Source organism: Ranitomeya variabilis, unplaced genomic scaffold (genome assembly GCF_051348905.1).
Source record: "Ranitomeya variabilis isolate aRanVar5 unplaced genomic scaffold, aRanVar5.hap1 Scaffold_551, whole genome shotgun sequence".
Lineage (NCBI taxonomy): Eukaryota > Metazoa > Chordata > Amphibia > Anura > Dendrobatidae > Ranitomeya > Ranitomeya variabilis.
The window spans coordinates 155,840-167,322 of record NW_027508187.1 but is presented as its reverse complement, the minus strand read 5'-3'; the positions used below and the strand labels follow the sequence as shown (position 1 = coordinate 167,322).

General features: G+C 58.7%; 1 protein-coding gene and 1 non-coding gene across 2 annotated transcripts; one reads left to right on the top strand and one right to left on the bottom strand.

The window, feature by feature from the left end:
- Positions 1-7,063: 7,063 nt before the first annotated feature.
- LOC143790784 (5.8S ribosomal RNA) lies at positions 7,064-7,217 on the top strand. Its single transcript, XR_013219855.1, has one exon. It is a non-coding gene; the product is annotated as a 5.8S ribosomal RNA (ribosomal RNA).
- Positions 7,218-7,833: 616 nt separating this feature from the next.
- Positions 7,834-11,061, bottom strand: LOC143790765 (uncharacterized). The gene is made up of 5 exons (XM_077279167.1): positions 9,886-11,061; positions 9,601-9,802; positions 9,395-9,523; positions 9,164-9,297; positions 7,834-9,089 (listed from the first exon to the last, which is right to left on the bottom strand). The coding sequence occupies exons 1-5, from the start codon at positions 10,551-10,553 to the stop codon at positions 8,597-8,599; spliced, it is 1,626 nt and encodes a 541-aa protein (XP_077135282.1). The 5' UTR covers positions 10,554-11,061; the 3' UTR covers positions 7,834-8,596.
- Between the last annotated feature and the right edge of the window lie 422 nt (positions 11,062-11,483).

Genomic DNA, 11,483 nt, shown 5'->3' with positions numbered 1-11,483 from the left:
AACCGCTGGAGGCGTACCGATGACGCTTCCAGGAGCCTGGGGAAGATTTTCTGGAAGAGTCCTTGATACTTTAAAAAAAAAATAACTTAGTGCGTTTTTTGAGAAAATCTCGATTTTGTGAAAAATGTCACATTTCCCCTACTTCCACCCCAGGGGGGCGTCAATATGTTGTAAAGCACCCCAAGGCAGTGACCTAAATGCGGGTGAAGTTTGCGGGGCGCGGGCGGAAAGTTGAATTTTTGGATGAAAATGCATATTTTCATACTTTGAAAATTTCAGGCGTGTGTCAGACTTCCATGCAGGGGAAACCGCTGGAGGCGTACCGATGACGCTTCCAGGAGCCTGGGGAAGATTTTCTGGAAGAGTCCTTGATACTTTAAAAAAAAAATAACTTAGTGCGTTTTTTGAGAAAATCTCGATTTTGTGAAAAATGTCACATTTCCCCTACTTCCACCCCAGGGGGGCGTCAATATGTTGTAAAGCACCCCAAGGCAGTGACCTAAGTGGGGGTGAAGTTTGCGGGGCGCGGGCGGAAAGTTGAATTTTTGGATGAAAATGCATATTTTCATACTTTGAAAATTTCAGGCGTGTGTCAGACTTCCATGCAGGGGAAACCGCTGGAGGCGTACCGATGACGCTTCCAGGAGCCTGGGGAAGATTTTCTGGAAGAGTCCTTGATACTTTAAAAAAAAAATAACTTAGTGCGTTTTTTGAGAAAATCTCGATTTTGTGAAAAATGTCACATTTCCCCTACTTCCACCCCAGGGGGGCGTCAATATGTTGTAAAGCACCCCAAGGCAGTGACCTAAATGCGGGTGAAGTTTGCGGGGCGCGGGCGGAAAGTTGAATTTTTGGATGAAAATGCATATTTTCATACTTTGAAAATTTCAGGCGTGTGTCAGACTTCCATGCAGGGGAAACCGCTGGAGGCGTACCGATGACGCTTCCAGGAGCCTGGGGAAGATTTTCTGGAAGAGTCCTTGATACTTTAAAAAAAAAATAACTTAGTGCGTTTTTTGAGAAAATCTCGATTTTGTGAAAAATGTCACAATTCCCCTACTTCCACCCCAGGGGGGCGTCAATATGTTGTAAAGCACCCCAAGGCAGTGACCTAAGTGGGGGTGAAGTTTGCGGGGCGCGGGCGGAAAGTTGAATTTTTGGATGAAAATGCATATTTTCATACTTTGAAAATTTCAGGCGTGTGTCAGACTTCCATGCAGGGGAAACCGCTGGAGGCGTACCGATGACGCTTCCAGGAGCCTGGGGAAGATTTTCTGGAAGAGTCCTTGATACTTTAAAAAAAAAATAACTTAGTGCGTTTTTTGAGAAAATCTCGATTTTGTGAAAAATGTCACATTTCCCCTACTTCCACCCCAGGGGGGCGTCAATATGTTGTAAAGCACCCCAAGGCAGTGACCTAAATGCGGGTGAAGTTTGCGGGGCGCGGGCGGAAAGTTGAATTTTTGGATGAAAATGCATATTTTCATACTTTGAAAATTTCAGGCGTGTGTCAGACTTCCATGCAGGGGAAACCGCTGGAGGCGTACCGATGACGCTTCCAGGAGCCTGGGGAAGATTTTCTGGAAGAGTCCTTGATACTTTAAAAAAAAAATAACTTAGTGCGTTTTTTGAGAAAATCTCGATTTTGTGAAAAATGTCACATTTCCCCTACTTCCACCCCAGGGGGGCGTCAATATGTTGTAAAGCACCCCAAGGCAGTGACCTAAGTGGGGGTGAAGTTTGCGGGGCGCGGGCGGAAAGTTGAATTTTTGGATGAAAATGCATATTTTCATACTTTGAAAATTTCAGGCGTGTGTCAGACTTCCATGCAGGGGAAACCGCTGGAGGCGTACCGATGACGCTTCCAGGAGCCTGGGGAAGATTTTCTGGAAGAGTCCTTGATACTTTAAAAAAAAAATAACTTAGTGCGTTTTTTGAGAAAATCTCGATTTTGTGAAAAATGTCACATTTCCCCTACTTCCACCCCAGGGGGGCGTCAATATGTTGTAAAGCACCCCAAGGCAGTGACCTAAGTGGGGGTGAAGTTTGCAGGGCGCGGGCGGAAAGTTGAATTTTTGAGAAAATCCACATTTGAGAACAAACAGAGAGCTCAAAACTTTGAAAAACGTCAGACCGCTGTCAGACTTCCAGGCGGGGGAAAGCTCTGAGGTTGTACCGAGGACACTTCCATGGCCCCCGGATTGATTTTCAAGAAAGAGTCCTTGGGACTTTGAAATTTTCCGGCGAGCTGTTTTTGGCTTCCGGGAGCCGTAGAACTTTGGGAAATCGATTCCGCTCACCGGTTCAGGGTGTTTCGAGCTAGTCCAGGTCCCAGCCACGCCGCCTGGCCTCCAAATTTCGCAAATTCGAAAAAAAAAAAAATAGAACCGGAATGAGGAAATTTCTGGCCGCCGGATCCGCCGCACGGCTCCAGGAGGTCGGACACTTTTTGACTTTGTTCCCTTAAAGTGGGGGTCGGTGTCTCACCATGCAAATACCCAGTTTTGCACACCAGCTGCAGGATATAGGAGAGAGAGGTACCTCTCGGCCCCGACCAAAATCCGTTGTTTTCGTGGTTCCTCGACTCGGGTAGGCGGTTTGGCGAGTACCCCCCTTTTGCATGGAAGTTCGCACTCGCGCCGAGACCAGGCTTCCGCGGCTCCAGGGGGACTTTTGCCGGTTGTCCGTCCCGAGTCCGAGACGCGTTTCCTGGGTCGCCCGAGCCCGAACGGACCCTCCCCACGTGGGTTCCTGTCCTCTGAGGGCGACGGTCGTCAGAAGGGGGGCAGATCCAGAGTCCTCGTCCGCAGGAGGGCTCTGGGAGGGCGGATCGCTCCTTCTGACTTTGTCCCCTCGGAGCGGGCTCGGCGTTTCTCTGTGTCGGATGTCTCCCGCTTCCGCGCCAACGGGGAGACCTATGAGAGAATCGCACCGCGACCCGGCTTCCGTCTCGAGGGCGCCCGGAGCGCGCCGGACACTCGCTTCCAGGACTCCAGGGGCACGTTTCTTCCCCGTCTCCCCCGAGGGGAAGAACGGAGGCAGGGGTTCCACCCGAGCCCCTGCCCTTTCTTCCGATCGATCTGGCTCAGCGCTCCCGGGTGGGGAGGTGGTGCCGCTCGCTCGGCCCGGGCTTTGGAGCCCGCGTCGGTTTACGGCGGGCGGTCTCCTTCCTCTGTTACCCCCCCCGGGTTTCAGGCACTCGTCCTTGGGCGCGCACGCCGGCGGTCGCCCTCCCGTCTACGGACGGAGGCGGCCGAGCTGTGGGGAGTTTGACCCGAACCGTGGTACGGCAGCGGTCCGACGACCCGCACGGGCGAACGGAGGGGCGCCCACCCACCTCGGCGTGGGGGCCCGCCGTCCGAATCGCTCCCCGCGCGGGGCAGCACAACGATCTTCTCCGAGGGCGGCCCTTTGACTTCCAGATGCGCAGCTCGTCCGCGGAGGCCCGCGCCGCACCCCAGCGTCCGAAGGGCGGCCTCCGCGGTGGGCATCGGCGAGAGCGGCGGCGGTGGGTGGCGCTTCCACGCCACCGCCGAGCTCCGCGTTTTCCAGTCTTTTCCCGAGCCCCTACGATAGTGGGGGGATGACAGACGTGCGGGGAGGCGGGCGAGTGGGTTCTCACCGTGCGGTGTGCCCCGCGGCCGAACGCCGTCGCCTTCCCCTCGTCCGCCGTCCTCCGAGGCGGCTCGGCAGGGAGCGCGAGAGCGAGAGGGAGAGCGAGAGAGAGAGACCAAGCGGACGCCCCGGAGCGAGAAGGGAGGATGGAGAAGGAAAGACGAATCGAAGGGGGGGCACGAGTTTGGCGAAGGGAGTACCCGGCGTATTGCCGCACCGGACTTCGTCTGTTCTCAACAGTCGAGACACGGCTTCGGGGGGAGACGCCGCTCGGTCGGTCACCTTTGAGGTTACGGGCAAGAGCCCGGGACAAGGGACTACGCCGGAGGGCGACGCCGACACGGCCAGGCCGACCATGCCCCGCGCTTGACCTCCGGGTCGCTGGGGCTTGTGCTGGAGCCGCGGCGGACCCCGACGGCCAGCCCCCCTCTCCCACTCCTCGCGCCCGTCCGCCGGTGGGTCGAGGACCCCCCGCGGTGGAGGCAGGTCTAAGCCAGACGGCGGCGCCGCACAGGCCCCCCACGCCCTGGCCCCTCTCCCCAGCAGCGACTCAGTGCGTCGCCCCGGGAGCGGTGGGTCACGAGGCAGGGCGGCCGTGGCGTCCTCCGGAGGCCAGTCACCTCGACCTTCCCGCGCAAGGGGTGGTCTTTCGCGACAGATGCCCTCCGTTCGGGAGGCCGGGTCTAAGCCAGACGGCGGCGCCGCGCAGGCCCCCCACGCCCTGGCCCCTCTCCCCAGCAGCGACTCTGTGTGTCGCCCCGGGAGCGGTGGGTCACGAGGCGGGGCGGCCGTGGCGTCCTCCGCGGGCCAGTCACCTCGCCCTCTCCGTGCAAGGTGGGTATTTTCCAGACGCCCTCCGCATCGGTGGCTTTGCGCGCCGTACAGCGTGCACGATCTCCTGGCGGCACTGCACTCGCCGTTCAGGCTCCTTTTTCCTGTGGGTTACGCCCCCGTGATGCCGCCTACCGGCACGGACGACGACGACAAGATGCGCAGCTTGTCCGCGGAGGCCCGCGCCGCACCCCAGCGTCCGAAGGGCAGCCTCCGCGGTGGGCATCGGCGAGAGCGGCGGCAGTGGGTGGCGCTTCCACGCCACCGCTGAGCTCCGCGTTTTCCAGTCTTTTCCCGAGCCCCTACGATAGTGGGGGGATGACAGACGTGCGGGGAGGCGGGCGAGTGGGTTCTCACCGTGCGGTGTGCCCCGCGGCCGAACGCCGTCGCCTTCCCCTCGTCCGCCGTCCTCCGAGGCGGCTCGGCAGGGAGCGCGAGAGCGAGAGAGAGACCAAGCGGACGCCCCGGAGCGAGAATGGAGGATGGAGAAGGAAAGACGAATCGAAGGGGGGGGCACGAGTTTGGCGAAGGGAGTACCCGGCGTATTGCCGCACCGGACTTCGTCTGTTCTCAACAGTCGAGACACGGCTTCGGGGGGAGACGCCGCTTGGTCGGTCACCTTTGAGGTTACGGGCAAGAGCCCGGGACAAGGGACTACGCTGGAGGGCGACGCCGACACGGCCAGGCCGACCATGCCCCGCGCTTGACCTCCGGGTCGCTGGGGCTTGTGCTGGAGCCGCGGCGGACCCCGACGGCCAGCCCCCCTCTCCCACTCCTCGCGCCCGTCCGCCGGTGGGTCGAGGACCCCCCGCGGTGGAGGCAGGTCTAAGCCAGACGGTGGCGCCGCACAGGCCCCCCACGCCCTGGCCCCTCTCCCCAGCAGCGACTCTGTGCGTCGCCCCGGGAGCGGTGGGTCACGAGGCAGGGCGGCCGTGGCGTCCTCCGGAGGCCAGTCACCTCGACCTTCCCGCGCAAGGGGTGGTCTTTCGCGACAGATGCCCTCCGTTCGGGAGGCCGGGTCTAAGCCAGACGGCGGCGCCGCGCAGGCCCCCCCACGCCCTGGCCCCTCTCCCCAGCAGCGACTCTGTGTGTCGCCCCGGGAGCGGTGGGTCACGAGGCGGGGCGGCCGTGGCGTCCTCCGCGGGCCAGTCACCTCGCCCTCTCCGTGCAAGGTGGGTATTTTCCAGACGCCCTCCGCATCGGTGGCTTTGCGCGCCGTACAGCGTGCACGATCTCCTGGCGGCACTGCACTCGCCGTTCAGGCTCCTTTTTCCCGTGGGTTACGCCCCCGTGATGCCGCCTACCGGCACGGACGACGACGACGATGAGGATTTCCCTTCCTCCGGGCGCCCTTCCCGCTGCGGGGCTTCCTCCGGCCTCTCTTCCTCGCTCTCCCCCTCCGGGTCCGCTCCCTCGCCTCAACGCGGTCCAGTCGTGTTGGGGAGCTACCTGGTTGATCCTGCCAGTAGCATATGCTTGTCTCAAAGATTAAGCCATGCACGTGTAAGTGGTTCTCCTTCCGCTTTGCCAGGGCGCTCTGCAGGGCGGGGGTGTCGAGGGCACGCGAGGACAGCGGGCGGGCGACGTCGGGAGGGTGCGGGGAGCCCCTCTCGCTCCGTCGCCCAGGAAAAAGACGCCCGGCCTCGCGCCGATGATTGTTGCCCTGACGCTGCCTGCCGAGGAAAAACAGGAAGCCCCCCGTGCACGCGAAAGGCCGTCCCGGGTACCATTCTCCTGTGCGCTCACGTACCCCTCCCCGGGGTATGTGGGTCTGGGTGGTAGGTCGAGAAGCCTCGAGCCCTCCTTCGTTCTCCTCCCTGCTGGAGGGAGGGGCGGGGAGGCCGAGCGCCCGGGGCAACAGGGCCGAGATTTGAAAACAACCCATTCTTTTGCGGCCGGCCGAACTGAGAGTGAAAAGGGGGTGCCTCCGAGCGTCCCCACAACCACAAAGTGCGACACTTAATAGTGGATCACTCTGTTCGTTGACTATCTAGAGGTTTGACTATCTAGAGGAAGCAAAAGTCGCACCAATGTTTCCCTAGATGAACCTGCGGAAGGATCATTAATGGGCGAGTGAAAAATACCGATGAGGCGAGGATCAGGAAGCTGAGGCCAGCCATCCGCCAAATCCCCGCAGGGTACCGAACGTGATGGGGGCGGTGGTGGGTCTCCTTCCGCTTCGCCAGGGCGCTCCGCAGGGCGGGGGCGTCGAGGGCACGCGAGGACAGCGGGCGGGCGACGTCGGGAGGGCGCGGGGAGCCCCTCTCGCTCCGTCGCCCGAGAAAGACGCCCGGCCTCGCGCCGACGATTTTGCCCTGCCGCCACCTGCCGAGGAAAAACAGAAGCCCCCCGCACGCGAAAGGCCGTCCCGGGTACCATTCTCCCGTGCGCTCGCGCACCCCCCTCCCCGGGGTACGCGGGTCCGGGCGGTAGGTCGAGAAGCCTCGAGCCCTCCTTCGTTCTCCTCCCCGCCGGAGGGAGGGACGTGGGAGGCCGAGCGCCCGGGGCAACAGGGCCGAGATGGAAAACCCCTTTCGACGCACCCCAGTCTTTTGCGGCCGGCCGACACGAGAGTGAAAGAGGGGGCGCCTCCGAGCGTCCCAGACCCAGAAAGCGCGACTCTTAACGGTGGATCACTCGGCTCGCGCGTCGATGAAGAACGCAGCTAGCTGCGAGAATTAGTGTGAATTGCAGGACACATTGATCATCGACACTTCGAACGCACCTTGCGGCCCCGGGTTGCTCCCGGGGCTACGCCTGTCTGAGGGTCGATCGCCTCCGTGGCGCGGCTGGGGTCCCGTCGCAAGGGTGACATCGAGGGAGGCCCGAGGCTCCGCGCCCCGACGCCCTCCCCTCCTTTCTCCCCTTACGTCCCCCCAAGGCCAGACCCACCCGCCCTGGGCCCACCCGATGGGGTTCACCCTCCGTCACTCCCCCCCAGGAGCGTGCCGCGAGGCTGTCTGTGGAGACACAGGGCTGCCTCCGGCGACGAGAGGGCGAAGACCGAAGGTGGGCGCCGGACCTCCCCCTACCTACGGGCGGCGTGGACGGGCAGCGCGCGGCGCCCGGCGGCTCGTCCGCCGGCGCCCGGACTCGACTAAAGACCTCAGATCAGACGTGGCGACCCGCTGAATTTAAGCATATTACTAAGCGGAGGAAAAGAAACTAACCAGGATTCCCTCAGTAACGGCGAGTGAAGAGGGAAGAGCCCAGCGCCGAATCCCCGTCCGCCCGGCGGGCGTCGGGAAATGTGGCGTACGGGAGACCGGACCACCCCGACGTCGCTCGGGGGCCCGAGTCCTTCTAATAGTGGCCCCAGCCCGCGGACGGTGGTAGGCCGGTAGCGGCCCCCGGCGTGGCGGGACCCGGTCTCCCCGGAGTCGGGTTGTTTGTGAATGCAGCCCAAAGCGGGTGGTAAACTCCATCTAAGGCTAAATACCGGCGCGAGACCGATAGCGGACAAGTACCGTGAGGGAAAGTTGAAAAGAACTTTTAAGAGAGAGTTCAAGAGGGCGTGAAACCGCTGCAATCTATTGAAAGTCATCCCTCGAGACAAGCTTTTGTCATTTGCCTCCGATGCGTATCCCCCCCTCTAACGCTGCAGGGGGGAAGCGGGAACCCCTCCGGGGCACGGAGACCACGACCGGACGTACAGGGGTCTGATCAACCCCTGGACCGTACGGGCTGCTGGCTGCCGTGCCTGCTGCAGGCGAGAAGCGGGAACCCCTCTGGGGCACGGAGACCACGACCGGACGTACAGGGGTCTGATCAACCCCTGGACCGTACGGGCTGCTGGCTGCCGTGCCTGCTGCAGGCGAGAAGCGGGGAACCCCTTCGGGGCACGGGGACGGACGTACCAGGGGACTGATCAACCCCTGGACCGTACGGGCTGCCGTGCCTTCCTCAAATCGCTTGACCTGAACAAAAGGTCAATTTTTTGTGATGACCGTGGTGGAACATTGGAGGTGTACCGAGGACGCTTCCAGGAGCCTGGGGAAGCTTTTCTGGAAGAGTCCTTGACACTTAGAAAATTTGGGGCAATTTTCTAAGGGAAAAAAATCACAGGTCAGTGATTTTAGACCGAGTCAAAGAGGCAAAGATGAACGTAGATTTGAATATTTTTATTCATGACAGACCAAAATTGACAGATTCACATGGGCTTTGTTCTCCTGAATGGGATGAGCCGAATATTCTCGAGACTATACGACTCGGTAGACTCAGTAGACTCGGGTGACTCGGGAGCACTTTCCGTGAGGTCTACCGGCTCGTTATCCAATTCACTGGTCGATGCCATTACTGGGGACAGAATCTCGGCGTCATCACGATTTCCTGCATGCCCCTCAGACTCGTGTGACTCGGGTGCACTTTCCGTGAGGTCTACCAGCTCGTTATCCAATTCACTGGTCGATGCCATCACTGGTGACAGAATCTCAGCGTCATCACGATTTCCTGCGTTGAACACCAGCTCTTGGGCACGGCACATATCGGTCAGGGTCTTCTCCCGGTAAATTCGCTCGGCCACGTCGTTTGTATGTGCCAAGTACCGAGCAAACAATCGCTTTTCACAATCCGTGTATTGTGACAAAGTCCATGTCTCACATACCCGCCGTACGAGGTGGCTGGTGATGTTTGTGAGGTTGTAGCTGCGGAGAAAAGCATATCGTTAGTACCGGTTGCTACGTACGGCTGTGGGTCACTTGACTGGTGGCCGCCTTGCCTTGAATGGTATCGTCTGAGTCCCACAGACGGATTTTCTATGACCTTCCCGGTACACGTCACAAAAAAGTTTGTGATGATCTTTCGGCCAGCGGTAAAGACCGGCCTGACATGTTCCGCATATGCTTTGAACCACTGAAAAAGAAAAAAAAATGTTAATCTCAAGCCAGAGGGCACCCCTCCAAAAGGCGAGTGGGGTTGCCTGGGTTCCCTGGCTTTGAGAAAAGCTTACCGATTCCTCTTCCTCCGAAAGTACGAAAGTTGCTACCTGAGAGGTGGAACACTTGTGAGTCTTCACACCCACAATTGTCTTGCGCCTTCCGTGGTACATGTGATGGATCCTCTCATTCCACTCTGAAACCTACGATGTGAAAAAAGGTGGAAAAATATTGAACCGGTTCAGCAAATACCGCTGACCCACAGGGCGCGACGACTTACCGTCATGTTACGAACGACACCCGGTCTTTGGAGATGTTTTAGAATCAGAAGGGCTTGGAGGTACAGTACGACTTCCCGGCGATCTACTTCCGATCCGCCATCTGTCACAGCCTCGATGCTAGCTAGAAATGTTGGCCTTGCCTCCTCCAGTATCATCTGGCAGTCCTTGGGTGACTTTGATGGCTTCATCAATATATCGTACCTGTGGGGAAAAATGAAGCCAATTAACCAACATGCAAGGTTCGGTAACAATCCGCGGACGATTGGCTTTTTTGAACGGCGCACCTTTTACTGACAGACTCTCGGCAGGCTCCCTTGTACAATGTTTTCTGGAGGTCTGTTGTAAAATTCATGAACACTTCACAGGCCTTATAAAGCTGCGGATTCTCCAGTCTCAGTTTGGTGGCCCTCATCTGATAGATGGTAAATCTCCGTATGTGCTTCAACATTTTGAGGGAGGTCTGGCTCGATAGACGGAGTTTTCCAAGTTGCTCGAAAAAATTATTAACCTTGGATGGTTTTACGAGGTACTCGAGTGTTACAAATCTTGGGTTCACAAAAAATAGAAACCGTGCTACGTTTGATACCTCCTGTTGACAGTTTGGGACCCCACGGGTAACTGTCAGGTACGAGTGGAACCCCTTTAACATGGGGTGATTCAATGAGTGACGCTTGTACAATCCGGCGGCCTTGGTAGCCCTGCGGTTTTTGTCTTTCCATTCCCTTTTCTGAATACTTAAATCGCTGCCATCCACGACGCTCCCCGTGTGGTCAGGCTCAGGGCACGGTTCTCCCACCGGACTGTCTACCGTCCGTAAAAAGAAAGGCACGTCCATCTCATCCGAATCTCGCTCTGCCAGGGGCGGGGAGCACGGTTCTCCCACCGGACTGTCTACCGGCCGTAAAAGGAAAGGCACGTCCATCTCATCCGAATCTAGCTCTTCCAGGGGCATGGAGCCTGGGCGGTGCTCCGTATTGTCAGCTGGTACCTGAGCGGACCCTTCAGAGGTCAGTGGCGCGTTTTGTGACTCAAACCTCGGCTTGTTTGCTATTAAAAAGCCGCGACCTTCTAAGAAGGTAACAGTCTCTTCCAACGAATGGAGGGGCTTGAGCTCACTGAATTGGATCGTTGTCCCCTTGCTAGCGATACAGCGGAGTTGACACTTGGCCGAAGCGATGGCGGTTTTTATCTCCGACTCCCCGTGGGACCTCAGGCATACCCGTCTCAGATGTGTGGATATGTATTTGGTTGCCCTGTGACACACGGGGCATGTAAGCGGTGTCCGTGGATGCCTGCGGGGACACAAGCAATAAAACCGGTCACCTTGAGTACAACTCCGCTGCAAGGTACATTTATGTGTCTCTATGTGGCCGACGAATGTCTTCTACTCACCGCTCCATGGCGAAGGGTTTCCCGCAGTCAAACGGAGCGTCCCGTAATAGTTGATTAAAGCGCTGTGTTTCTCTGTGTCTTGAACGGTGGCAAACTGCTTTTCCTCCGCGTGTCACCCGCCCAGGTGAAAGACGCCAGCACAGGTGATTGGAATTGACCGGATGTGTTTTGCCGTACTCTGATATACGTCACCACGGGGGATGAGTCGGCCCCAAGGGTGGCACCTACACGGCTGCTAAAGATCCGTAGGGTTGCTGTTATATCCCTAACCGGATCCACCCGCCGTAATCACCTATACGGCACCACGGGGGATGACTCAGCCCCAGGGGTGGCACCTAACCGGATCCACCTGTCAGAATCACCTATACGGCATCACGGGGGATGACTCAGCCCCAGGGGTGGCACCTACACGGTTGTCGAGCAGCCATGGCTGTAACGATGAGGTACCAACTGGATCCATCGATCCTCATCACAGCACGGTGGCTCACTC

Bases quoted from the DNA above. Each gene is read 5' to 3' on its own strand.
- LOC143790765 (XM_077279167.1), bottom strand. From the start codon at position 10,553: ATGCCCCTGGAAGAGCTAGATTCGGATGAGATGGACGTGCCTTTCCTT. The intron at 9,524-9,600 runs GTAAGTCGTCGC...TTCACATCGTAG, and splicing joins GTGTCGTTCGTAACATGACG to GTTTCAGAGTGGAATGAGAG. The intron at 9,090-9,163 runs GCAAGGCGGCCA...TTTTCTCCGCAG, and splicing joins CTCAGACGATACCATTCAAG to CTACAACCTCACAAACATCA.